Source organism: Electrona antarctica (assembly GCF_951216825.1).
Source record: "Electrona antarctica genome assembly, chromosome: 12".
Classification (NCBI taxonomy): domain Eukaryota; kingdom Metazoa; phylum Chordata; class Actinopteri; order Myctophiformes; family Myctophidae; genus Electrona; species Electrona antarctica.
Window position 1 is genome coordinate 27,396,383 of NC_136793.1, and position 26,046 is coordinate 27,422,428.

Here is a 26,046-nt window from a genome sequence, read left to right on the forward strand (position 1 = left end):
TACTATGTGCACGTTCCTCTTTAAGTGTGTGTGTGTGTGTGTGGGGGCACACACACGTGCATAGGGCGTACGTGCATGTGAGTGAGTGATAAAAGAGGCAGCACAGACACTGACCCGTTCTGACATCTAATATTATTCTGCAGGAGGGAATCGAAATCTGACGAGGGTGAAAATCCATACTGCACAACGATGGCACAGAGATGGCTGAAGTTTATTGTCAGAGGGAAAGACAGAGAGAGAGGCAGAGACACTGAGATAGACAGAGAGAAAGAGAGAGAGTGGGACCCTCTTAGTGAAATCCTCAGTGTTAATTGAACTCAGAGGCCCCTTTTCTACCAAAATAACTTTGGTTCTAGAACTGGTTCAGTTCTAGATTCTTGGAACCTTCCATTTCAATTCATTAATTTTTTTTAATTAAATGTCAAATCACAAGTTGTCTCAAGACACTTTAAATGTAGATCAAAGGACCGACAGAGATCGCACCCAGAGCAAGCAATTTTGCGACAGTGGTAACCTTGGTGCTTTCACAGAACCGGCAGCCGAACTGGCTGCTAAAGCCAACTTTTAGCGTTCTGAACCAATGGAAACACTCTGAACTGGTTCAATAATCAATATTAGGCTGGAAAAAATAACGGAACCGGTTTAACGCCGCGGTGGAAAAGGGTCCAGAGTCTACAATGGAAGCTATCGGTAATCCAACATTCTTTTTTAAACACGCTCAGATTTACATTAATGCAGAGGACAACAAACGCATCGCATTGTGAGTTTGTACTCGGCTATTTTCGGTACAGATTTCGTAACAGATTTTGGTACATTTGGTGTAGAGGGAAAAAGTAGGGGGGCTCGTATAGACCCCTGGGCCTGGGGGACTGCACTCAAGTATATAGGGGTTTTCGTTTTTTAACTGGGTTTTGAGGGATACAAGATCAGTTCTGAACCTTTGTTTGACATCAATGCTTACGTTTCTAGCTCAGGAGTTAATCTTTAATAACGAGCTACCATGACATATACGTACCATTCATTTTTTTCTACTTTTAATAGGTAAAAAAAAAGATGGAAAGTATACTAAAGTAATTTAGACATAAACCAGTATTACCTTCAAGACAAGAATGTAAGAATAATTAACCATTATTACATTAATATAATGTACTTTTTTTTAAGGAATCGTTCAAATCAATGAAATCACTGCTTACTGCAACTTATTTCTCTTTGCATACTGTAGGCCCTACTACAGTACGCAGAGAGAAACCAGTAGCATGTCAATGCAGTGAAGAGAAGGGGAGAGACAATGCTACACCACCAGAGGGCCTCCTGTCGTGTTTAGTACCGTGAGAGGGACACACACACTGACACACATACACTATGTGGAAGAAGAGAGAGGTGGTGTGGTGGTAGTGAGACAGTGAGGCAAGAGAGAAGAGAAGGAAGGAGATAGGGGATGAAAAGCAGGCAGAGGAGGGGAGGGAAAGAGACGAATTTAGACATTTATGGAAATGGAGACAAAGGAGAATTAGGAGAGACAAGCTGTCAAACAGTGAGAGAGAGTAAGAGGGGGGATGTCAAATGGAGAGAGACACGTATCAGAGGGGAAGCACTGTCCTCCCTTCAATCACTGTGGCCGTGCATTGCTCATTGATACTTCAGAGGTGTCACCTCTGTCATGTAAGATTCATCAAAAAGTGTCCGTCCTGCGCTCTACACTCAGTATGCTGGTATGGTTTATCCCTGTGCCGTTTAAATTGCAACTGCAGGCTAGATTGCCACAGTTTAGCGACCTCACTGCTTAAGGTCCATGTCAAATATGGATGAGACTCAGTCAGCTGAGATAAAATTCACAGCTGAGGAGACACTTGAGTTTATCCGGGTGAAAATGACTCAACGCACAGAGCGGAAAACGATGCCTTTCAACGCTTCACAGAACGGCTGCGTAGCAACAAAGGCGAGACATGCCAGGAGCAACTTTTGTGTTTGAGCTGACTCTCTTCCATATTCCCACACTCTGGAGAAATCCCAGCAGGACTGACTAATATATGTTATTTGCTGGAGGTGTTCTTAGTTGAGAGAGTAATGTCTAACTTGTTTAACTTAAAGAGTAAATTAAATGGTATTGTACTTTTGAATAAATAAGGCCCTTTTCTTTGTACAGCAAACAGGACTGCAGACTCACTCTCATCTTTGTGCTTCAGTTTGGGGCTATATATTTCCCTCCTCTGATCCCCCTTTACCTACAGTATGATTGATTAATATGTCTCCCTGCTTGCTAACAAAAATAGGAAATTAAAACAACGAAAAAAATCGATAACATTTCCTGCTACCACTTTTTATATTAGTTATATATGTATGCATCTTCTGTTTATGGCAAACAAATCAAGAGAACACACACACACACACACACACACACACACACACACACACACACACACACACACACACACACACACACACACACACACACACACACACACACACACACACACACACACACACACACACACACACACACACGCTTATCTTCAACAATAAAATGCTGACATATTCATGATGCTGGACACAATACTAATTACACTAGTTATTCATACTTGAGAGAGAAAAAAACCTGCCAATGGCCGAGAGTGTTAATCTGTGATAATAATATTATGGGCACACATAAAGTGTGCTCATGCATAAGCTCATGCATGTGTGAGTGTGTGACTTGTGAGCTAATGCACCTCTGGCTTATGTGCTTGTGCGTGCTTTATGCATCTCACAGACAGCGCACAACAATTTCCCCGACGACACCCATCACTGCAGAAGTCTGGCGCCCGTTCAAATCCAACGCTAATGTATTCCAAAGGGAGAGCAGGGGATAAAGTGAAACCTTCAATGGGAGGAGAAGGGTAATGCATACGGACGCTGTGATGTGTGCAAATTAGATGTAGCGTCAGGTATTTATGATACAGGGTAATTAACTAGGGGATTAAGTGTTTAACTGTGTGTGTGTGTATGTATATATTTATCTATCATTAGCCATATTTTGCTAGATTTATCCCCAGGAAACACAATCCACACCAGAGTGTGCGCTGCGTGGAGGCTATGAATACTCCATGTTATAGGAAGATATACTGTATCCTATAACAAAACCACAGAGATATAATGAAGATCTCAAACCCTCACCCTAACCCTAACCTCCCACGGGGCAGCACACCTAAACCTAACCTTAACCCTCTCCCAACCCTTAACGCACCCCTCACCAACCTTAATCCGGTCGTTTTAACGCACCCCTCACAAACTTTATGTCTAACCAATGACTAGTCTAAACTAAGTATGCACCTCATAGCCACCACTAAGCTCCCTCTGTCTCCACCTGGTGGATATGGTGAATGGGAGCTCATCAGCAATTGATCGAGTCACTTCGGTATAAATAAACGTCAGTTCGTCTTGAACCCTTTTGAAAGCAGTAACTCATGGGTATGGGTTTTATTTATTTAATTATTTAATTATTTGAACCTGTGAATGAGACCGGAGCTCTCTAGTGCGGCGGTTAAGCTCATATATGGAAGGTATTGTGCATTTTATGACTAAAGCATGAAACTTTCAGAATATCATCTACACACCCCAAGGTTTGATTTCAGACGTGGAACCACTTTCTGACTGACCTCTGGTGACCTTGAGGGGTCATTGACCTCAGAATTGCATTTTTGCACGTTTTGCTCCATTATTTTCCACTATAATAATTATTTATGTTTGTTAAATGGAAGTTTTGTTCTAATGAATGACAACTTAAAGCCCAAAAGTCTACAGAGATGGTGAATCATGTCAACTTTTATGATATAAATGTTATGACATTGTAATAACATTAAAAACATCTATAGAGAGCGGTTAAGCTCATATATGGAAGGTATTGTGCATTTTATGACTAAAGCATGACACTTTCTACAGTGCTAGCAAAATAAAATAAAGATGCAGCTCTTCATAGAGCTACAAAAAAGACTGTATGAAGAGGTATAAGGAGATGGTCAAAGCGAAGAGTAAAAAATTACAAGAACCACAGAAGAGATAGTTGTCGTTATTTTAACATTATTGTATTGGTCTTAATCTTTTTTTAATGAAGTTATGGAAGAAAAAAATACAGAAAGACTTGATTGATGAGTTTTTTTGGTTTTTATATCCAATGACTATCGTTACAGTATATTCAAAGGTGCTATAGGGCATAGCAGTGGTGGCTATTTTATGGTTCCATCCATCCAGACTCCATTCATTTTTCACATATAGAGATTTCCAAACAATATATATATCAATCCAGGATCCAGGGTCCTGGTAATTAATGACCATAAATAAAAACAAAACAAAGGCTATTGTATATTATATAATTAAATATTTAAAAATAAATCACAGAATCAAATGTTTTAACGTCATGATTCAGTACGGTCCTGGATGGCTTGATTCTATAGGCTTATTATTTTTGAGTGGTGTAAACCACTCCTACAACTGGCTTTTGTGTGCATAAAAAAATGACCATGGTTGCTATGTTCAAAATAATTTCTGACGTAATTAAATCACACCCGGGTGAACTGGATGACCGTAGCAACCGTGGTCATTTTCTCTGCGCAAAAAAAGCCAGTTGTGAAATCACATCCAGGTGTGATACATACATTTATCAAAAATGATAGCTTTTTTTACTTAACATATTTTGTGTGATTTCATTACGTCAGACATTACGTCAGACCACAGCTGATCATGCTATATAAAACCTTACACCACTCAGTTCACACGGGTGTGATTTTTTTTATATAAATATTCGTAGAAATCTCTATGGGGGAAAAACAATGGGGTCTGGAACGATGGAACCCGAAAATGGCTGCCACTGCTATTGTATGCCCTATTCATCTCATGATTTTGGTTTTGGGGGCAGCATGGCGAGCTTTCAGTGTTCATACGTTTTGGGGGAAGTAACTGTTGGATACTCTTAAGCCTTCTATACCAGGTGGCAGGAATTTAAGGAGATGTTGGGAGATAATATGGTACCATTTCTGTCATAACACTTGCTACCAGTGACATCGATGGAGAATCCAAGCTAAAGCAAAATCAAATTAAAACATTTAAATGTTCGAAATGAAAAACCTGCCTACCGACAATGTCACCGGTAGGCAAGTCTCTGAACTGTTCACAGCCCTACTCTGAGACACAGACTGAGTGGACAAAAAATGTACCATAATGAGCACTAGTGAGTTCACTTAGAACCACAACCTCACACTCAATGGTCTTTTTCCACTATCTTCATCATCTCTCTCCTCATTCCCTTCAGCCTCTACATCTTCTTTGTCTTCATCTTTGTGTATTAGACCTTATATTAACCATATTGGAAAATTCTGTTTTCTGCTTCAATTAGGTTATTGCTGCTCAAGGCCGTCAGACCTTTGAGGTCAGGGGTAGTTGGGGATTAAGGGTCTTGCTTATGTATACCTCGACACATTGCCAGGGCCTGGAATTGAACCTGGGACCTTCTGTTTCCCAGGTGGCTCATTCAGCTATGGCCATCCTTCTTGTGAATGGGTTGTAGAAGTTCCAACAGGAACTGTATTGAGAGACTAGGCATGGTACTTTCTCACAGGGTAGGAGAGTAAGGAGACAGTATCACAAGCACAAGCATCTGATAACACTCGATGCCTGCTTTTATCACAGACATGTTCATCAATGTTCCAATGCAGCCAATGCATGACATCAGAGTGTGCATCAGGCCTTGCTTTCAGATTCCAAGACGTCCGATCATCTACCTCATGAGCCACTGCTGCCCCGTCACTCCACTGGATTAGACATGTCATAAAATAGACCGAAAGACGAATTATTATATACTTTATGCAAATTATGCAAATGAGGAACAATTTCATAATTTAGTTATGGCAAGAGATTAATTTATGTAACATAATATAGATGTAGACTATAAAACAACCTTGATATGTTGACTAAAAGCAATAACACTATAGCTAATTCCTAATTTGTACCTACGTTTTACATAATTTATGCCAATTATGCTAATGAGGAAAGGGTGTATGACTTCACCATATTAACAGATGCATTTCTGGATATCACAAACATAGACTTTGACTCTTAAGTCACCTTTCAAAGTTAAATGGATGCAAAATGATAGCCATTTCCAGTTAATTTGCTCATTAAGCTTATTTATTTGCTCATTATGCTAATTACTAAAATTGTCCAACATATAACTTTTAGCAAACAATCATCATCTGCCAGCCTATAGATGACATTTTAATCATAAAAGTTTAAAGGAAAAAACATTTCTGGGTTTAACATGGGCAGTTTACAGCCCGAAATGTGTACAGCCTCTGACAATTTCCAGATGTAAATTCAGAAGTGTTTCCACGTCTAAAAACAAACCTCATGGTATATAGAAACACTGTAGAAAGTGCCATGCTTTAGTCATAACATGCACAATACCTTCCATATATGAGCTTAACCGCCTCACTCTCTCTCTCCGCACTCTCTCTCTCCTAGATGTTTTTAATGTTATAACAATGTCATAACATTTATATCATAAAAGTTGACATGATTCACCATTTATGTAGACTATTGGGGTTTAAGTTGTCATTCATTAGAACAAAACTTCCATTTAACAAACATAATAAATTATTATAGTGGAAAATAATGGAGCAAAACGTGCAAAAATGCAATTCTGAGGTCAATGACCCCTCAAGGTCACCAGAGGTCAGTCAGAAAGTGGTTCCACGTCTGAAATCAAACCTTGGGGTGTGTAGATGATATTCTGAAAGTTTCATGCTTTAGTCATAAAATGCACAATTGGTTTGGTTATCCGCCGCACTACTCATTTCCCACCAACAAAGGCAGACCAGCTGCATAAGACTATAGTAGTAATGAGTAGCGTCTGTATAGGGCTATGTGCAGATGGTCTGCTTGGCAAGGAGCTGTTGATAAGAACACACACTTCGTACAACTTATCCTGTTAAGGTCATCATTAGAAACGGTTAGTTTAAAAAAGAAAAGCAAAAAGAAAGATTTGTTCACAGCTTGAGGTTTCAGATCTTGGATCTTCACATCGTGTTGAAAAACCCATTGAAATGTGTTGAAAGATTGAAGTTCATCATCATTGACCATAACGTCACATCTGCGATGATTAGAGGCTTAACATAAATGATACCATGGAGTGATGATGAAAATTGCATGTTGGTATGTAAGGACTGTTAAGTATATTCCAATACATATATTTGAATACAATTGCCTCTTGCATTAGAAATTGTGATCAGTGATAGAAACCAAAATAGTTCGAACATATAACGGTCCATTGCAATACAGCAATACAATGTAGTGTTCTATCAAAGTCCAACATGCACAAAAACATCTTAAACACAATCAGAAATTCTGTTATTCATCTATTTGTTTTAATCCATTAGCCTATATCGTACGTGTCTAGTCAATCTTTGTTACCTGTCACCTAATGTGCTAGAAATTTCAATCGATTCCAATCAATACTGTTCTGCCATAATTCCCCATTCCCAGGGTGAATCACATTTGTGAGTTGAGAATAATTTGTTTTGTATCATAAATCACACTGTGAGTATTTGTGTTTATTGACAAAAGGCTAAGCATTAAGATTATATTACGATGAAAAACCAGGCTATTGACGTGTGTCGTTTTGCATGCATACTGTACAACCAGTGGTGCTATGTGGACAAGATACATTCTAAAAATAGTTTTTCCATCCCTAGCATACAGAGCAATAGCTGCAATACAAGATTAGTTAAACCTATGGTATGTATCACGTTAAAGTGAATACAAGTTATCTACAGAGTATAATACAAGAAGGGCACAGGGAGTAGGGATGTTAATAGTTAATTGTTAATCGATTAATCGCTGTTAAGAAATTCTTCAATCAACAGTTAACAATAATTGATTAATTGTGGTTCTATCATTGAGCGGTTTTCTGTGAATATAATGCTTGCTGTCTGCGTGCACGTGTGGCCGAGGAACGCACATGTGGGCCGGTTCAAAAAAGTCATTCCCACCTTGGTAGTCACAGAAACGTCTCTGCTTTTCTATGTGATGTAACAGACAAGACAGTGCACTTTTTTATTCCATATAAAAGATGCCGTTGTATCTTAAATGGTCAAATAAATATTTGATTAAGGAATATAATATGCATTTTGTATTGTTTCTGCATATCAGCAAAATGTAGATTTTTATGTTATACAATATTGAGGGAAATTAAGATTCTCAGATAAAAAAAAGCTGCTTATCAACTAACTGGTTATAAGGTTATCAATGATCAATTAATTAATGAATCGATAATTTGCATCCCTAACAGGGAGAGATATGACGGACACCCTAGGCAGCATACTGTGTCAATCCGGGCCTGAGCCAAGCTACTTTACAGTCTAGCATTGGCATGACGTCATCTCAGACATACAGTAATGCATCAACCTCAAGGTCAGCATTATACTGTATGTTTCTCATGGGGAATGTAATGGCAGAGGCTAATAGAGCACATAGAGAATAAATCCTCTGAGAATCTACAAATGCAACCAAATGAGTCCATACATTTGTTCATTCTCAGAGGTACAGATGGATAAATTATCACTGAGGATTTTACTGTGTACAGATTAAAAAAAAAAAAAAAAAAAACCTGCCAGAACCTACTGCCAAACCAAACCATTGTGCTCCTCAATTGGGATGGACAAATGATGAATGTGTTGAAAGCTTTGCACTCAATAACACACAATACCATTGTGGATCCTATCATTTTGCAACAGGTCAATGCATCAATCATGCATTATACCTGTCCGTTTGTCTTTGCCATGCTTTCTGTACATGGCTTGGTTGAATGCTTGATTCTGATTGGTCAATCATTGTGTTCATTCAGCGTGCCATTTCTGAATAATAAACGATGGGCTCAACAACAGGCCGCTGTCTAATCAAAGCTTCAGAGCACCTGCTGCGCTGCTTGACTTTATGCCGTATCCAACTAGGGTGACCACCTCCCAACAAGCCCGATGAGGGACAGGTGATCCAGTTTTGCGGGACAATGTGGGACGGGGACAGGGAGGGGGATGGGGGGGGGGGGGGGGGGGGGGGGGGTGAGAGGCATGTGGCAAGAACAAACGTCCAGAACAATTGCAGGCTTATGTTCCCCGGCCCCCAGAATGTGCATGCTGGGGTTCATGTGGTTAATGCTATTCATAATGATGTCTTTTCATATTTCTCAAGGTGCACTAATGATTTCATATTGCTGGATAATATGGATAATATGGATTATATATATATTTTTTTATTTTATTTTTTTTATATTGCACATGCATATGTTATCATGTTGAGTAGATAGCTGTTGTTATTCCTCGCTAATAACAATCTGGATGGGTGGTCACCTTAACTCGCTAATAACAAGCTGGATGGGTGGTCACCTTAACTCCACAGCCATGTACTGTAAACACACAATGGCATGTACAGCTAAACATTGCTCTCAAGAATGTTTTTGAACCGTTGCAACAAACAGGACAGTTTAACGACATTCTGGGGTCCTATCACGGGTCATCTGGACTCTGGTGTGTGACTGCTCTGTACAGGCCTCTGGGGTCCTATCACGGGTCATCTGGACTCTGGTGTGTGACTGCTCTGTACAGGCCTCTGGGGTCCTATCACGGGTCATCTGGACTCTGGTGTGTGACTGCTCTGTACAGGCCTCTGGGGTCCTATCACGGGTCATCTGGACTCTGGTGTGTGACTGCTCTGTACAGGCCTCTGGGGTCCTATCACGGGTCATCTGGACTCTGGTGTGTGACTGCTCTGTACAGGCCTCTGGGGTCCTATCACGGGTCATCTGGACTCTGGTGTGTGACTGCTCTGTACAGGCCTCTGGGGTCCTATCACGGGTCATCTGGACTCTGGTGTGTGACTGCTCTGTACAGGCCTCTGGGGTCCTATCACGGGTCATCTGGACTCTGGTGTGTGACTGCTCTGTACAGGCCTCTGGGGTCCTATCACGGGTCATCTGGACTCTGGTGTGTGACTGCTCTGTACAGGCCTCTGGGGTCCTATCACGGGTCATCTGGACTCTGGTGTGTGACTGCTCTGTACAGGCCTCTGGGGTCCTATCACGGGTCATCTGGACTCTGGTGTGTGACTGCTCTGTACAGGCCTCTGGGGTCCTATCACGGGTCATCTGGACTCTGGTGTGTGACTGCTCTGTACAGGCCTCTGGGGTCCTATCACGGGTCATCTGGACTCTGGTGTGTGACTGCTCTGTACAGGCCTCTGGGGTCCTATCACGGGTCATCTGGACTCTGGTGTGTGACTGCTCTGTACAGGCCTCTGGGGTCCTATCACGGGTCATCTGGACTCTGGTGTGTGACTGCTCTTTACAGGCCTCTGGGGTCCTATCACGGGTCATCTGGACTCTGGTGTGTGACTGCTCTTTACAGGCCTCTGGGGTCCTATCACGGGTCATCTGGACTCTGGTGTGTGACTGCTCTGTACAGGCCTAATTGTAAATGTGTCCAACTGCTGTACCGTTGTTGCCTATACCCCATCATGTTAATTACTCACGTTTATTATGCATTATGGTGTTTGTTTGTTTTATTGTGATGTCTTGTTGAATGTTTCTGTCCGTTATGTACTATAAAAACTGTAAAAATGTATATATATAAAAGTGAGAAATAAACAATGCAGTAACGGAAAATGTATTCTATTTAATCAACACTTCCTTGTTTCCCGAGGCGACCTTGTTGCGCTGGGCGGATCCTTTAATGGTCCATCAGGAGCATTCAACCCCTCAGCTTTCCCCTGGGATTTAATCATCCTGTCGGGGGTTATTTCTCAGCAACGACCGGCGCGTCGTCAATTATCCTTTGCGTGTACACCTGGTGAATTCACTCATCTTGTCTGTGCTATAAAAACAACAATCTAAATTAAACTACAGATTAATTAAAACAATGGAGCCCTACCTTGCGAATGCCTTCCTTTGACTCCTCAACGTTGTTGTCGGCCCCTCCGGTTCGGTTGATCATCCTCCACATCTGGGCGTACATGGGGTCCCTCTCGAAGGGGTTCATGGCCTTGGAGCGCACCTGTTCGTACACCGCTGCATCCAACACTGTGCCGTAAGGCAGCTCCGTCTGCTTTGATAAGTCCGAGAGCGATCTATAGGGACAGAAAGCAGAGGTGCATTAGAGTCTCTCTCTGTGTGTGTGTGTGTGTGTGTGTGTGTGTGTGTGTGTGTGTGTGTGTGTGTGTGTGTGTGTGTGTGTGTGTGTGTGTGTGTGTGTGTGTGTGTGAGAGAGAGTTGGGAAAACTTGCCAAGCTTATAAGCAAGTTATAATTTTATGTATCGGTGTATACAGTAGTTGCAGTCCAGTAAAAGTGCTGAGGTAAGAGGAAGTTTTGGTAAGAAATGAGTTTAGTGGCTAATGTGCTGCATTAGGAAAACAGAGAAACTGTCAAAGCAGCAGAGTAATTAAAAAAGCACAAGTCACTCTTGCTTCTATAGGTTGTTTTTTTCCCCCTTCTCCATCCCTTCGTTCTCTCTCTCTCTCTCTCTCTGTACTTCTGTCTGTCTCTCTCTCATAACGGCTGCCGCCTCTAGGGGAATATACACGCTATTGTTAATTACAATGCTACGGTGCTTTGGTTGCTTCTCAACTCGCCAGGCCGCAGAGAAATGTAATGGAGAACCATTACAGGAACTAATTACTGTTTGTTTGTCAGGCAGCTACAAATACCCCACCCATGTATTTGTTCAAAACGTACGATTGAGAACACACACACACGCTCGCACGCACGCACGTTTTAAGAACAACAACTGCATCCTACTTCATTACTTCAATGGTACAATAAGCCACACTGGCTGAGAATCACACAGTGGATTTAATGATGGGTAATAAAAGAAGAACTAAAAGAACAGTGTTGTTTTGTTTGAATTACTACAAGGCTACGGACGCGCACACACACACACACACACACACACACACACACACACACACACACACACACACACACACACACACACACACACACACACACACACACACACACACACACACACACACACACACACACACACACACACACGATTCATCCCCACAAATGTATGTGCATGTATAAAACACCTGAGCACACATGCACAGACACTTGCGTCATGTATACACTGTGGATAGCACGTTCACACATCATCTTTTATTAGAGGTCATTATGTTATGCTTCTTGCAATATCGCCGTCTTCCCTTCCCCCGACGGCCTCTCTGACCTACTCCTAAAAGGTTTTTAATGAAGCAGGCATGAACATGAATCTTTTATTGCCATCGGTTAATCTTTGCCGTGCATAATCTACCCTGCCCACTGCTTCCTTGCATGTAGAACTTTACTGCACTGTATATACTGTAGGTGTGTGTCTGTAGAATATATCTTCAGCATTCTCTTTGAGCAGCATTCCCTTTAAAGGAGGATTCTCTGAGGGTGTGTGTGCGTGCGTGCGTGCGTGCGTGCGTGCGTGCGTGCGTGCGTGCGTGCGTGCGTGCGTGCGTGCGTGCGTGCGTGCGTGCGTGCGTGCGTGCACCCTCAGAGAGGGTGTGAAAGCGTGCTCTCATTCAAAGCACACATTACAGCGGTCACTCCATATAGGTTTACACTCTAGTCTCTAACATTTGAAGGATCAGAGTCTTCCTCACCCAGGAGTCAGACCAGCTCCTTATCCAGACATCAGCCAGTCTTATCAAAACTCTCTCCTTACTGGCCTATACCGGCATGTGCACTTAAGCCTCTCCAATTGATCCAGAATGGCAGCACGCTTGGTCTTTTACCAGCCAAAATTATTACATGTCTCCCCCTTCTCTGCTCCCTCCATTGTCTCCTGCCCGCACAGAGTAAAAAACTCTGATGCTGGCCTTCAAAGCAACCAAAAGTGTGGCATCGGACACTACAACCCGCCTTACGCTCAGATCAGCCAACACAGGGAAGCTGGCAGAACATTCATTAAAACAGCCGGGAGAACACTCCACACGTCCCAGACTCTTCTTCCATCACTCCCAATCTTCCGCCGTAGTCTGAAAACCCAACTCTTCAGGCTCCATCGTTAGCCCGTAACACGTAACACTTGCCTTAGCACTTGCACTAGCCTCGACAACCTTACAGGCATATGCAAGGCTAAACTTATGTCATTTAGATTTTATGTAGACATAGCACTCTATAGTGTATGCTCATAGCTCTACTGTACAGATTTTCTACTGTTAGACAGATGCTAGGTTCTTAGCTTCCTTATGATTCTTGATGACACATTTGTATGTATTTGATGTGTGTATTACCATGTGTTGCTCCTGCTTACTGTAAATCACTCTAGATTAAGAGAATCTGCGTGCGTGCGTGCGTGCAAATGTAAATGCAAACCGCTTAGGGCCACATTTATCCTGTCTGTGTATGTATTTGATGTGTGTATTACCATGTGTTGTTCCTGCTTACTGTAAATCACTCTAGATTAAGAGAATCTCTAAATGCCTAAATTGTAATTGTAAATTGTGCGTGGGGTGAGATTGACATTGAGGTTGACATTGAGTCTATTCCTTCATGAGTCACAGGGATCTAGATGAACACATCTTTATTTTATTCTATTTCATAAGAGTCGATGAGAGGACAATGAAACTTTATGATGAAGGAGTTTGGTTAATGAGGGGGCAGGACAGATTTAATATCACTCTGCAGTCTGAATTAAAGTACAGCTGCAGTCAAATCAAATGCAGATTGCACTGCAAAGTAGCTTAGATCAGCAGGATGTATAGCTGTTTAGAATGCTTAATACGCTCAGTACACGGACTGTGGAGCATGGATTACTGTCATTTACAAACCTAACCTGTGAGTAAAGGAGAAGTTGAGGCTTTGCATTTCAACCCCAAGTACCGGGCTATATTCCCTTTTTTGAGAATAAAGATATGTCAGGAGTCAGGACCCAATGTGTATAACTACAATTATGGTTGTCTTCTTTTATTATATTTTATATTTTATAAAGAGACCTTACTAATGTTGTGCTATCAATAGTAGTAAATCTCCTTTCTATTTTATATAATACACAGTACACAGTACAGTATTAGTATATCTTATTACACGCCGGTGTCTGTCTGTCTCCTTGTTTTCTCTCTGTCACAGTGATAACTATCAGTTTTAAGCTCAAGGTCAGTATACTGAGTGCATTTCTAGTTTTTAAATATATCTTCAGTCATTTAAACATTTTGCGATGCACATTTCTGCTGCTAAAACAAAGACCTGTAGTGGCTCAGGAGGTAGATTGCGTGCGTGCGTGCGTGCGTGCGTGCGTGCGTGCGTGTGTGCGTGCGTGCAAATGTAAATGCAAACCGTTTAGGGCCACATTTATCCTCCTGTCTGTGAGATGACAAAATAAATTGAGAGGGAAAAAGGCATATTTTGTGCCTGTACATCTGATGCACAGTTCATTAACTTGCAAACAAATGCCTGCTCAGGCGTTGCAGTATTATGGGCACCACGATACGGTACCTTACAAAATCCTTAATCCGTATTCAAAGCCCAAACAAGCACATTGCCCTACAACGGATAAACAGATAAAATACGGGGTTAGGGTTACAGCACCTTTTTGGTTCGTTTGTCAGAGCTTAGATAAACATCAGGAAATATGTAAATTGAGCAGCACTTTTGCATGCATTTCGAACCTAGCAAGCTCTTGTGTGCCATACGGTATTTAAAGATTGATAGTAAGGAGGTCACCATTTTGAGAAAGTAGCAAAGCTGACAGTTGAAAATATGACATCTGCTACATGAGATTGAAACAGGAGGAAGCTCACATTCCTCCCTAGGCTCCCTTGCAAGACTCCCTCTCCATTTCTCTCTCTTTCTTAATCCCGCTCTGTTGACACTCATTCTTCCGCTCCATCTCTCTGTGTTCTAAGCGGACCCCCTACTGTTTATCACTTAAAAAATCCATTCCTCGCTCTTTCTTTCTTTTCCTACGCCACCTAAACCGTTCGTTCTCTCCCGGACTTTCACTTTTCCTCCTGAGCTCTCCTCCTCTGCATATCTTCCTCCTTCCCCTCCGTCGTTTTCCCAGCAGCTACGGTCCAATTTATGTATTGTGTACCCACCTCTCTCTCTCTGAGCCCCCCCCCGCCTCTCAGCCACTTGCCGCTGCCATTGCTTGTACCTCTTCTCAGGTATTCAGGGTGAAATTGAGTGAAAACATCCAACCGTGAAATAGTCCAGAGAGAGTTCCCTACACCGACTTGTTATTTCATTTCCAGGACGAGACATGGGCATTAATACTTAAAAGCCTGTCTGTCTGTCTGTCTGTCTGTCTGTCTGTCTGTCTGTCTGTCTGTCTGTCTGTCTGTCTGTCTGTCTGTCTGTCTGTCTGTCTGTCTGTCTGTCTGTCTGTCTGTCTGTCTGTCTGTCTGTCTGTCTGTCCTTCTCTGCCTCCCTTCCTTGCTTTCCTTATTCCATTATGTTCACTCACTCAGACAATGATTAAAAAATGACTTAATGACTATATCCCTCAGTCACTCACGTCTGTCAGTCAGTTACTAAGTCACTCACTCACCCACCCACCCACCCACCCACCTCACCCACTCACTCAGTCAGACTCAGTCAGTCACTCACACACAGACTCCATCAGTCAGTCAGTCAGTCAGTCACTCCATCAGTCAGTCAGTGAAGGAATGAAGGAATTCTCCATGTCCACTTGTTGCTGACGGTGGTCGTATAGGAGCAGTACATTTTGCTTTCTGCAATCTGCAGCACAAACAAAACTTTTCTGTTTGGATGTATGTGTCGTGTAATTTCCTACACTGACTGACCAAACTATAGATGAAATAATGTTCTCTAAACTATCAGGCAAAGTAGTAAAAAACCTTGTCATCAACGCATCAAACGCAGGCAGAGAGATGAACTGACGGTTCCATCAGAGTCGTATTTATTTCAAAGGATGAAGTACAACAGAGCAGAGCTACCCGCGGCCATGGGTGGCCCACGGGAGCACAGCAAACTGACCACTGGACGCGGCCAGTCAGCTAAGACTAGTTCAACATTGCAGTTGCGAGACAAAATATACGTTTTACATCAAACAAAGTTGAATTCAGGGTGGAGTTAGAAACTTTACATACAGAGTGAAGGACACATTTGGTGGCTCAGAAACATCCCAGAAGGTTCCTTGAGACAATAGAATGGTAATGTTGTCTCAACACCTCTCCAACACCACACCGAGCTTCAAAAGACTGAGACTAGTTGACCAAAATTACATATTTATTATGAATATTATGAAATTAATATTATGAAAATATGGATGGTCACGAAACCACATGTGTTGCAACTCTAGATTCAACATATAACAACAAAATCTATAGTTGCAAGTTGCAGTCAATGTTCTCCATGGTAATTTGGGTAGAACTCAGGCAAGTCTTGTGGCCCAACAGGGAAGAAAGACTGGAGCCAAATTCATTTTTCATTTTCTTGTTTGTGTATCGAGGAAATATGTTTCATTGACAGCGAAACTCTAGATACAGTTTATCCAGTTTTGATGTCAATACTCAATTTTTAATGTCTAGGTTTACGCAATGATCAGAAGGTGCATGCAATTAACAATTTTGAGTGTTGTAGGCTATTTTGCACAGATGGTATAGTGTTATGAGAAAATGTATTATTCTGAAGTTTACACTTTTGAGAATGAGGTTAGCGTGTCAGGAAATGTATCCAAGTAATTGGGGGGGAAAACAACAGCATAAGTATAAGGTAACACTGCATGCTAATTGCAATAATGCACATGATTAATTCTCTCACTTTTTAATTCCTCTCTGTCTGTCCATGAATTTGTTTTGGTTCACGGTTCCTTTTTAGTTAACTTTGGGCACATGCTTAAACGACACCTCCTATCTAGATGCCCCTAGGTCTTGCGGGTATTAGTATTTTGACATTAATTAAGACATTAATGACCCCAGAAGAGTCAACACATTAAGAATAATATATTGAAATTTATGGAAATCCTTAATTAGCTGCACGGATGTTGAATGAGGCATCAAACCGAGAGGCGCTCATTAGTGACAACTAATGTAAATGAACAATGGAGATGGAGAAGAAGAGAAGAGATGACAAAAAAGAAGGAAAAAGCAGGCCAAAGTTGGTAAGTGGAGAGAAGTGATTGGAAGACTAGAGAGAAAAGCAAGCAGGAGGTTAAAATAAATTAAGGGGAACAGAGCCAAGCTTAACAAGGAAGAACAAACACCAATGAGAGTGAGGCACATACAAAAATATTAAATTAAGTAAACTTTGGGGGGATAAGTCAAGATAGACAGACAGACAGACAGACAGACAGACACAGATTCATAGAGAGAACATATCTGAAAAAAGTGTGATTTATTCCCAAAGCTGAGTATGCAATTAACAGCAGAACTGCCAGGCATTCTGGATGCTTCTGCATTCTGATTAGACCAATGAGATATGAGAGTGCTTGTGCCAGCGGGAGAGAAACAGGCAAACATATTATCAGGATGGATAAACAGAGAGACAGCTTTGGGAGGTAATGTTAGTTTGCAGATCTTTTCAGCATGCGTGTGTGTCTATGCATGTTTGAAAACTAAGTAAAGCGAGTGAGCTTCCACAGTTGTCTTTCATTCCAAATTATCTTTTTTGTTCTAGTACATTTCGTTTCTAGTCTATTTATTCTATATATCTATATCTATATTTATAGTTTATTGCATTTTCATGATGTTTTACTTGATGAGAGTACCGTTGGTATGCAATTTCCCTAAGGGGATCAGTAAATTATTTTTGATTAATTTTCTAGTCAATTCAATTACACACACACGCATGCAAATGCTCTCTCTCTCTTGCGCGCGCGCGTACACACACACACACGCACGTGCACGCGCACTAGGGCATTCACTTCTAGTCATTTTTACTAGTTGACTAGTTGCCTAGTTTACTAGTCGACTAGTTGTTTAACTACCTATTATGTAAAAAATAAAAATAAAAATTGTTTTTTTGTTTTTTTTGTGAAATAAATATGTGTACATTGAAAAACTGTGTACATGGTGACTATAACTATAATCTACCTGATCTTGAGGCCTACCAAATCGGTTTCTTATCAACTAGTCAACTAGTACCAACAAGGTCGACTAGTGGATTTACTAGTCGACTAGTAAACTAGTTGCTTAATGCCCTAACGCGCACACACATGCAAACACACACACACACACACACACACACACACACACACACACACACACACACACACACACACACACACACACACACACACACACACACACACACACACACACACACACACACACACACACACACACACACACACAGTTTCAGTGTCAGTTCATCTGTCTGTCTTTATCCATATTCTTCTTATTGGATTTACTAGTACTGGCATTAGCCCATTAAATATGTTTTATTTTATTTATTTTATTTTTCTCACTTTTCCCCAGCGTAAGCTGTTTATTAAAATTTTTGCTGCAGGCTATGGGATTTTAATTTGATTTGATGTACAGTATTTGAAAAGCAGTGAAACCACATGGCTAGAGCAGTTCGATAATTACACAAGAAAGTCCTGGGACTTATTTCCATTGAGGTCCTTTCACAGTTAACAGTTATTAAGTTACGTTACAGTACAAAACACATGAGAGTAATAAATACAGTTCATACATAGGCCTACGGTAAAAACAAGTTCTCCCTTATCTTTCCTAGACTAATAACCCTCTATAAGGGTTGCGGCTTTCGCCTTTATTTATTTATTTTTTATAGAGGGACAGTAGGTCGACAGGAGATGGGGGAGTGACATGCAGTAAAGGCCGTCGGGATCGGGAGTCGAGCCCGCGGCACACTGCCAGACTTGGACTACCGGCTAAAGATGCCTGGACCGCTGAGCCACGGCCCAGGCCAAGGGAACCTTTTCTAATAGACATGCCTTTGTCTGTGATGGTCGCGGCCTCATAGCCCAGATGGACGGCACTGCTGTAGTTCTATGGGATCAGTACTAGTCGCGGTCGGGTAACGTAGCCTTGGCGGGCGGTGGGTGTTCGTAGCACACACACAACGCCAGAAAGAACGGTAGCAGAGAGAGAGAGAGAGACAGACAGAGAGAGTTGGCTCAACAGTGTGGTGCGGGTATAGACTAGTATTTTAGATTCCTTAAAGTAGCCACTGTTTGTCTTGATGGCAGCCTTGCACATTCTTGGCATTCTCTCAACCAACCTGTTTGTGTGTGCTGCAGCCTCCTATAGCTTCTCTCAGGGGAATGAACAATAGTAGACAGAGCAAGAGGCTAATAATGGCTAAATATCTGAACCCACCGTCAGAAATACAGCTTTTAAAAACCAAGTGGGAATGCAGTCTGAAGGGCAGGGTGATTTTGAAAGTGCAACAGTGTGTTCCAGGGCTGACAGAGATATTTCACTGAAGTGGGTTAATGTTGAAGGTGGGATGCAGGAGTCAACATCACGCTCTCTGAATTCATTGTGAAAGTGTTGCTGAATCTCCACTATTTTGTTTAAAAAGTAATTACTGTATGAAATTGGCTGACTATAAGTGGCGAACCAATCACAGAATTTACGGTTTTAAAAAGGATTCTGGAATTATGACCCTTTTAATCGATCGGTTTGCTGCAGTCTTTGATTGCACACTGATAAGCGGGCATTAGATATTCTTGAGAATGCTCTGCCTTCCTGCATTGTCTGCTTAATTAAAGTGGCCCTGTCTATGTAGCCTTTTTAAATGAATAAAATGTCCATGTCCATTATGTATGGTAGAGTTTGTTAAAACACCTTGCTTGCCCGGACCTATTTAATCCATTTAATCCATGTGCCCATCATTTATAGCGCCCGGACCACTTTTACCGGCGCACCGGAAGTTGTTGTGCATGTCTGTGTAGCAGCTAACAATAGCCACACCACTCTAGAGTCGGGAGGTAAGAATAAATCTATCGCGACTAGCGACTGGACCGCGGAGCGCCGTCTAACACAGGATATTTTTTCAGAATTAGACGGGATGATTTAGATCGGGAGTTATGAACGTTTTAAGATTTTCGTTTTCGTCAGCTAAACAAACAGGAACGATGACGTGTTTGACACGTCATCGGATCAGGCAACAAGCGCTCCTAGGCTGTGGAGCGATGCGAACGGTTTGGATATCATTAATCTCCGTCCTATTTATCAATCTCCGGCTTGGGCACTTGCCCATGACCTTGAACTCGACGGAGATCTCCGCCCCGGGCCTCCATGGTGTTAATACAATATAACTTTAGGGTGGTTGTATTATGTATCGCTGCTCTTCAACATTTAATCTATTAATCTATTTAAGCTATTAAAAACAGTGACAAGCTATGGTGAGGCCATAATTGGTATTAAAACAAATGTTTGAGGATAAGACTGTTGTGTCCAATGTGCTGCTGAGTCATACTCACTGTATGGAGTTCTCTATGCGTGTGATGGTCAGGAAGGCAGCCAGGTTGGCAGTGTAGGAGGAGATTACAATCAGGGCAAACATCCACCAGAAACCCATCATCATCCTAGTCGCCAGAGTGGTGTAAGGCACCTCTCCACCTAGAGGGGGGGGGGGGGGGGGGGGGGGGGTGAGAGAGAGAGGGAATTGTTAAAGTTGGCATGCTCAGATGTGCTGGCTTAGCTATAGTCGACTAGGTGTGAGATCTAGTTAAGTGAATGTGAGGGGAGGTACATGTTCATGTAGCTGGTTTACCAGATAAGCTTTCAGCTTATAACGAGAAACTGAAAATCCTCAGCCTGTATTTTTTTTTAGAAGATGTATTTGTCGACAGTGTACAAAGTACAGCCATCCAATTTTCTTTTTTAGACAAAATATAGGAAAAAAGTGACAAAAGAAAAACAAAAGCAAAAAGACAAAAAAGAAAAACAATCATCCTCACACCTTTTAAACACATTTAACTACACAGTTAGTCTAGATAATTAATATTGAGTCCATGGACAAATGAGAAACTATGAAAAAGTACCAAAATGCATGGTACCACGTATGCGTGTTTAAAACTAGGAAATGTTTATTGTTCATACAGCATATGACGAAGAACACTTTAGGATAGGCTTTCTAGATGCTTTCAATTCGTTTTGCAATAGTCTGTTGACCAGTTTTTGTAATATAAAAAAGCTCCTCTACAGGATTTTCATGGTTTGTGATGTTAAACCTTTCAAATAGATGGCCTCTCTCAGATGGGGAATATAAACAGACAGCAAAAACAATAGACAGACAGCAGTTAATAGCTAAACTATCTGGTCAGAAATGCAGCTATTAAAAACCAAGTGGGTTTGTGCAGTCTTTGTGCTGGGTGATGTACAAATACAGAAATATTTCACTTGATGTTGAGGCAGGAGTCAACATCAAGCTCTCTGCATTCGGTTATAAAGTGCTGCTCAATCCCCTTTTTTCTTTTACTTTTTTTAAAGGGAATTACTGTTAGAAAGTCTTCACATCTCTCTGGGGAAGACTTAACTGGCTGGATAAGGGGAAGTCCTGGATTATAAAAACCTTTAAGTATAAATGCAGTTTGTAATATTTGCAGTATGAGAGCTAGCTTTCTATATGCCTAGAAAAGCTACTCTGAAACAATGTCATTGACTTTTGGAAGAAGGTGGAGCCGATAATATACCTGAGTTGTGGATGCAACATTATTCTGCTTTATTTAACTGTGTTATAAATTACCCCTACAAAGTGGGTACTGTAAAATTGCCGATGTAATATGAGGTCGATCAAACAATAACGCAAGTATATAATAATAAAGCAAGTGGTTCAGATCAAATGACTCCAGGGCACCTCGAGTTTGCAAGCCCAAAGGTTACGGCTTTTCTTGCCATTTGTTTTACTGGTTTTATGACTCTTGGACTGTTGCCTGATGCTATGTTGTCTAACTTGTCTGTGACTCTTGCTCCTTTCATCAAGGACAAAGCTGGCATGGGAGTCTGGATAATTATAGGCAAATTGCTCTATAGCCAGTGAGATATAATCCGGGAAAGGATTCTACAATTGTTTATGTGTAAATACCGTATATAGGTATTCCAGATAACCAGATGAGTTATACCTTGAAAGAACTAACTATGCTTTATTAATGGCTCTAGGCTGTCTAAGGCCTGTGACGCACCAAAAGGTGTTAACCCATTCAAACCGGGAAAGCATCTGTGTCATTTTAGATTTTGTGTTGGCTATTCAAAAATAACAGTTGTAGCTTGTACATCTTGAGCTTGTACATCTGCTATTAAAAAAAAACAAAAAAAAAAACAATCTTTTCTGGGGGTCCCTGGCACAAAACATTTTCATGGGGGGATCCTTTGCCAAATAGATAAATTGGGTCAAAGGGTTGTGCCTGAGAGCAAGTTACATATCCTCCAACAGCCAAACAGTCGGTGTCATTATCATTCTAGCCAGGACTAGGCTACTGACCTCAAAACAATATAATAAGCAAATATATGTATTTATGTAGGCTAAATTTCATATACCGAGAGCGAGAGAGAGAGAGAGAGAGAGAGAGATGGTTCGGTTATAGGATAGACAATTCATATTTTCCCTGTCTTTTATAATTGTGTACAATACATGAGAGAACATTGAGCGATGACTACAGTAAGTGTCCTGTCCTACAACATTACATGGGACATTCAAATAAAGTTGATGTGCAGCAGCCGGGTCGGGATATTGGGATAATGAGGATATCACTGGCAGCTGTGCGTACTTGATCAAATAAGCAACACATTGGACAAGCTGCTACTGTAGATGATTTCAGGAGAAGAGAGACGGGAGAGCAGGAGCGAGAGGGAGACAGAATAGGAGAGAAGTTACCGGAATGCTTTTTTTCCTCCTCCATTTGTGTGTGTGTGTGTGGGTGGGGGGGTTGACCCGCTGTGCCTGCACCACGATAATTGCGCCAAAAATCTCGACCCTTCCGCCCGCCCCGTGAGTCAACCCGCGGGATCTGCAGGCAACAGTCCGGCCCACACATCACTAATGCAGGTCAAATGGGGCAACAGAGTTTCAGCTCCCTTTGGCACTGGTATGGGCTAAGATGGGGACATTACCAGCCCCCAAACCAAGAGGCTGTAAATCCTCTGGTATAGTATGATTGGTAACACGTTAATGCAGTTGCTTCACCATTGGAGGGCTTTGTTCACCTCAGCTCTGAAAAAATGAGCAGAGCTTCAAGGTCTGCTTCAAGTGGAGACTCTAGTGTCCCCAGACGAGGCTCTGCCATTGAACAATCTGCCTTTTCGTTTAAAGTCAAACCTGCACAGATTATAATAATTTCTTCTGTGAGGAAAAAAATAATACAAAATTACGCAACCTCTGTCCAAGAGGAAATACGCAACCAGTCTTCTCAGCAAAACAAAAGAACGGGAAAATATCTCTTTTTGACAATACTGCACTCCTCTCTACCCTGTCCCCTTTTGGGGGACATTGTAGGTGAGCGTAGGCTTCAGATTAGAGCACTGCAGGGACCTGTTTTTTTAGTCCCTCTCCTCCTCTTGCCCACTCCTGTTGGATTTCTCTCCATTCCTGCCCTGGTTTCATTTATGTCCCACATAATCCCACAATATTTCCATTGGGACCTAAAAACTTTACAAACAGAAACATAGAATGAGAGCGCGAGAAAGAGAGAGAGAGTAATTACAGCACCATGGACAGCGACACGGTGGACTCGGCTGAACTTGCTGCTTGACAGTAGGTCATTAAATAGATGCATTATGCTCCTACTGTACAGTATCTGGTGGGGACAACATTTTTAAATTACACTCTCCTCTGCATTTAGCTATCCTATTCTATACTAAAATTGCCTAATGGGAGGGTGGGCCTGCCAGCGTCAGTATGAATCAGGCATAACCATAAACAAACCGGATATGCCAATATACAGTATAGGCAAGGCCACAGCCACATCGCTATGACTATGAAAGAAACATAAACAAACGCAGTATAGGCTTACCGTATATGGATATACAGTTGTCTAGAACCGCCAATCCAACTAGCTATGTGTCCCGAACCTATAGTAAGTAAATGTGTTCATATCCAGCTAAAGTAAAGCACAACCACACATGCTTCAGGTGCATTTATTGCAGTGGGATTTTGTGGGACACCGTTTATATATATATATATATATATATATATATATATATATATATATATATATACACACACACACACACACACACACACACACACACACACACACACACACACACACACACACACACACACACACACACACACACACACACACACACACACACACACACACACACACACACACACACACACACACCTAATCTGTTGCTATATTGAATATTACATGTTGCATGTTGGGTAATAATATATCCGTTTGCAAACTTAGTATATGTGAGATCCTGACAGTTGAGTTGCATTGTCTGTTTCATTTGACCATAGTATGTTTGAAAGAAGCGGGATGCTAGCCTATATTGATAAACAATATACATATAATTTGACAGATTTTGAATTATATCAGGTTTATTTTGCTTTTATTTACAGTATCTATCTTATTGCACAACATATTTGATAAGTGCTGCATGTATGGGCCAAAGGCACCGCACCCCAGCACGCACTTAATGATGGATCTGCAGCTTTTGTCCCCCTGCCTATACCTGCCTTTATTGAAGCCTGGTAGAAATGAGCCTCATTCATCCTTGTAGCTGGGGATCTATTACCTCAACACAGACACACAGACAGACAGATGTTCAGCTCACTCTCACCACCCCAAGCCAAGGCTCCATTATACTGTGTATATATATTTGATACAAACACTCCTTTCCCTTTCTCTCTCTATTCTCCATCTTAGTTATCATTCTTTCTCTTCTGTCACCTTGTACTTTCTCTCATTTACTCAGGTCTTTTTCAGAATAAATTATTGCATTCAATTAAATTCAAATACACTCACATACGTCTCTCTCAGCCATTCTGTTCCCACTCCCATGATTTTATATCTCAGGCAGAATATCTGCATTTATCACACAATTGCCAGGATGCAAGACTTACTGAGTTGTATGATAGTGTATAAAACTGTACCTCAGCATGTTCTCTTCAAACAATATTACATTTATGTAACATGTATGTAGTGTCAGTACACTATATGTCTGTGGCACATGCGTTATGTTGGCGGGACAGTATCTATGGAGGTGAGATTATGAATCCCCAGGAGAAGGTTACTGCTGAGTCCAAGAACAGTGGTCGAGTTGATACCCAGCAGTTCCAGTGGATTCCTTTATCAAATATATAATATGATTTGGGAAATAGCTCCAGTGAGCTCTTCCTAATTTGAAAACAAAGTGACCTTTTTTCGGTGGGTTTCAGGTGGATTACAGTTCTGTGTCCCCAGACAATCTGTAAATTAAACTGTGGTCTGACTGGCAGACCTGTGAAAAGGTTATATGTTTGAAAGAGAGGAAGAGAGAGAGGAAGAGGGGGTGAGGAGTAAGAGTACGAGAGAGACATAAAGTGAGAATTCCTTTGAATGAAATGAAATAAACTTGGATTTATGAAGGTCAATAAAAGTAAGTAAGCCCTGAGTGAGTTGAGAAGTCCCCCGATGTGTTTTATTTGAGGGCAGGGCAGCCTTTCATTTTAAAGGTGTCAAAATGTCAACAACCTTTCTGCCAATTCACTTAAAACCAGGTCTGGCACACCACCCCCAGACTCGAGTTGTATGCATTTGAAACTGCACTTCGCCAGCATTTAATCAGGACAGTAATGTGCTGTAAAAGTAAACCGTAAACTTTTAATGTTCACATGTGCATGTTTTGGACAAAATCTGCAGGAGCAGTAGAAAAATGTGTGTAATAGCGCAACCATGAGGCAGATTTGAACATTTTGATAGAGGTTCTGAGGACATGCCGAAAATAGGAACGCTATGTTGAAAGTGCACGCTTAAAGACGTCACGGAATGGCTTAATTTCTAACTTTTTTCCGCTAAGCTTAGCTCAGAAACTGAGTTTTGGCTTAACCAACCACACTCCCAGCCGAAAGTCCTGTCCCCTCAGGGTACGGGCTCGTCTGTGTGTTTGTGTCTCG

At 41.5% G+C, this 26,046-nt stretch overlaps 1 protein-coding gene across 2 annotated transcripts in view; it reads right to left on the bottom strand.

The window, feature by feature from the left end:
- grid2 (glutamate receptor, ionotropic, delta 2) overlaps positions 1–26,046 on the bottom strand; it is a gene marked incomplete at its 3' end in the record, with an annotated part of 744,548 nt that overhangs the window by 73,047 nt on the left and 645,455 nt on the right. For both annotated transcript variants that reach the window (XM_079516745.1, XM_079516744.1), the window contains exons 12-13: positions 20,420–20,558; positions 10,950–11,145 (exon numbers count right to left, since the gene is read on the bottom strand). In XM_079516745.1, the coding sequence (XP_079372871.1) occupies positions 10,950–11,145; positions 20,420–20,558 (335 nt within the window). The remainder of the gene's footprint in view (positions 1–10,949; positions 11,146–20,419; positions 20,559–26,046) is intronic.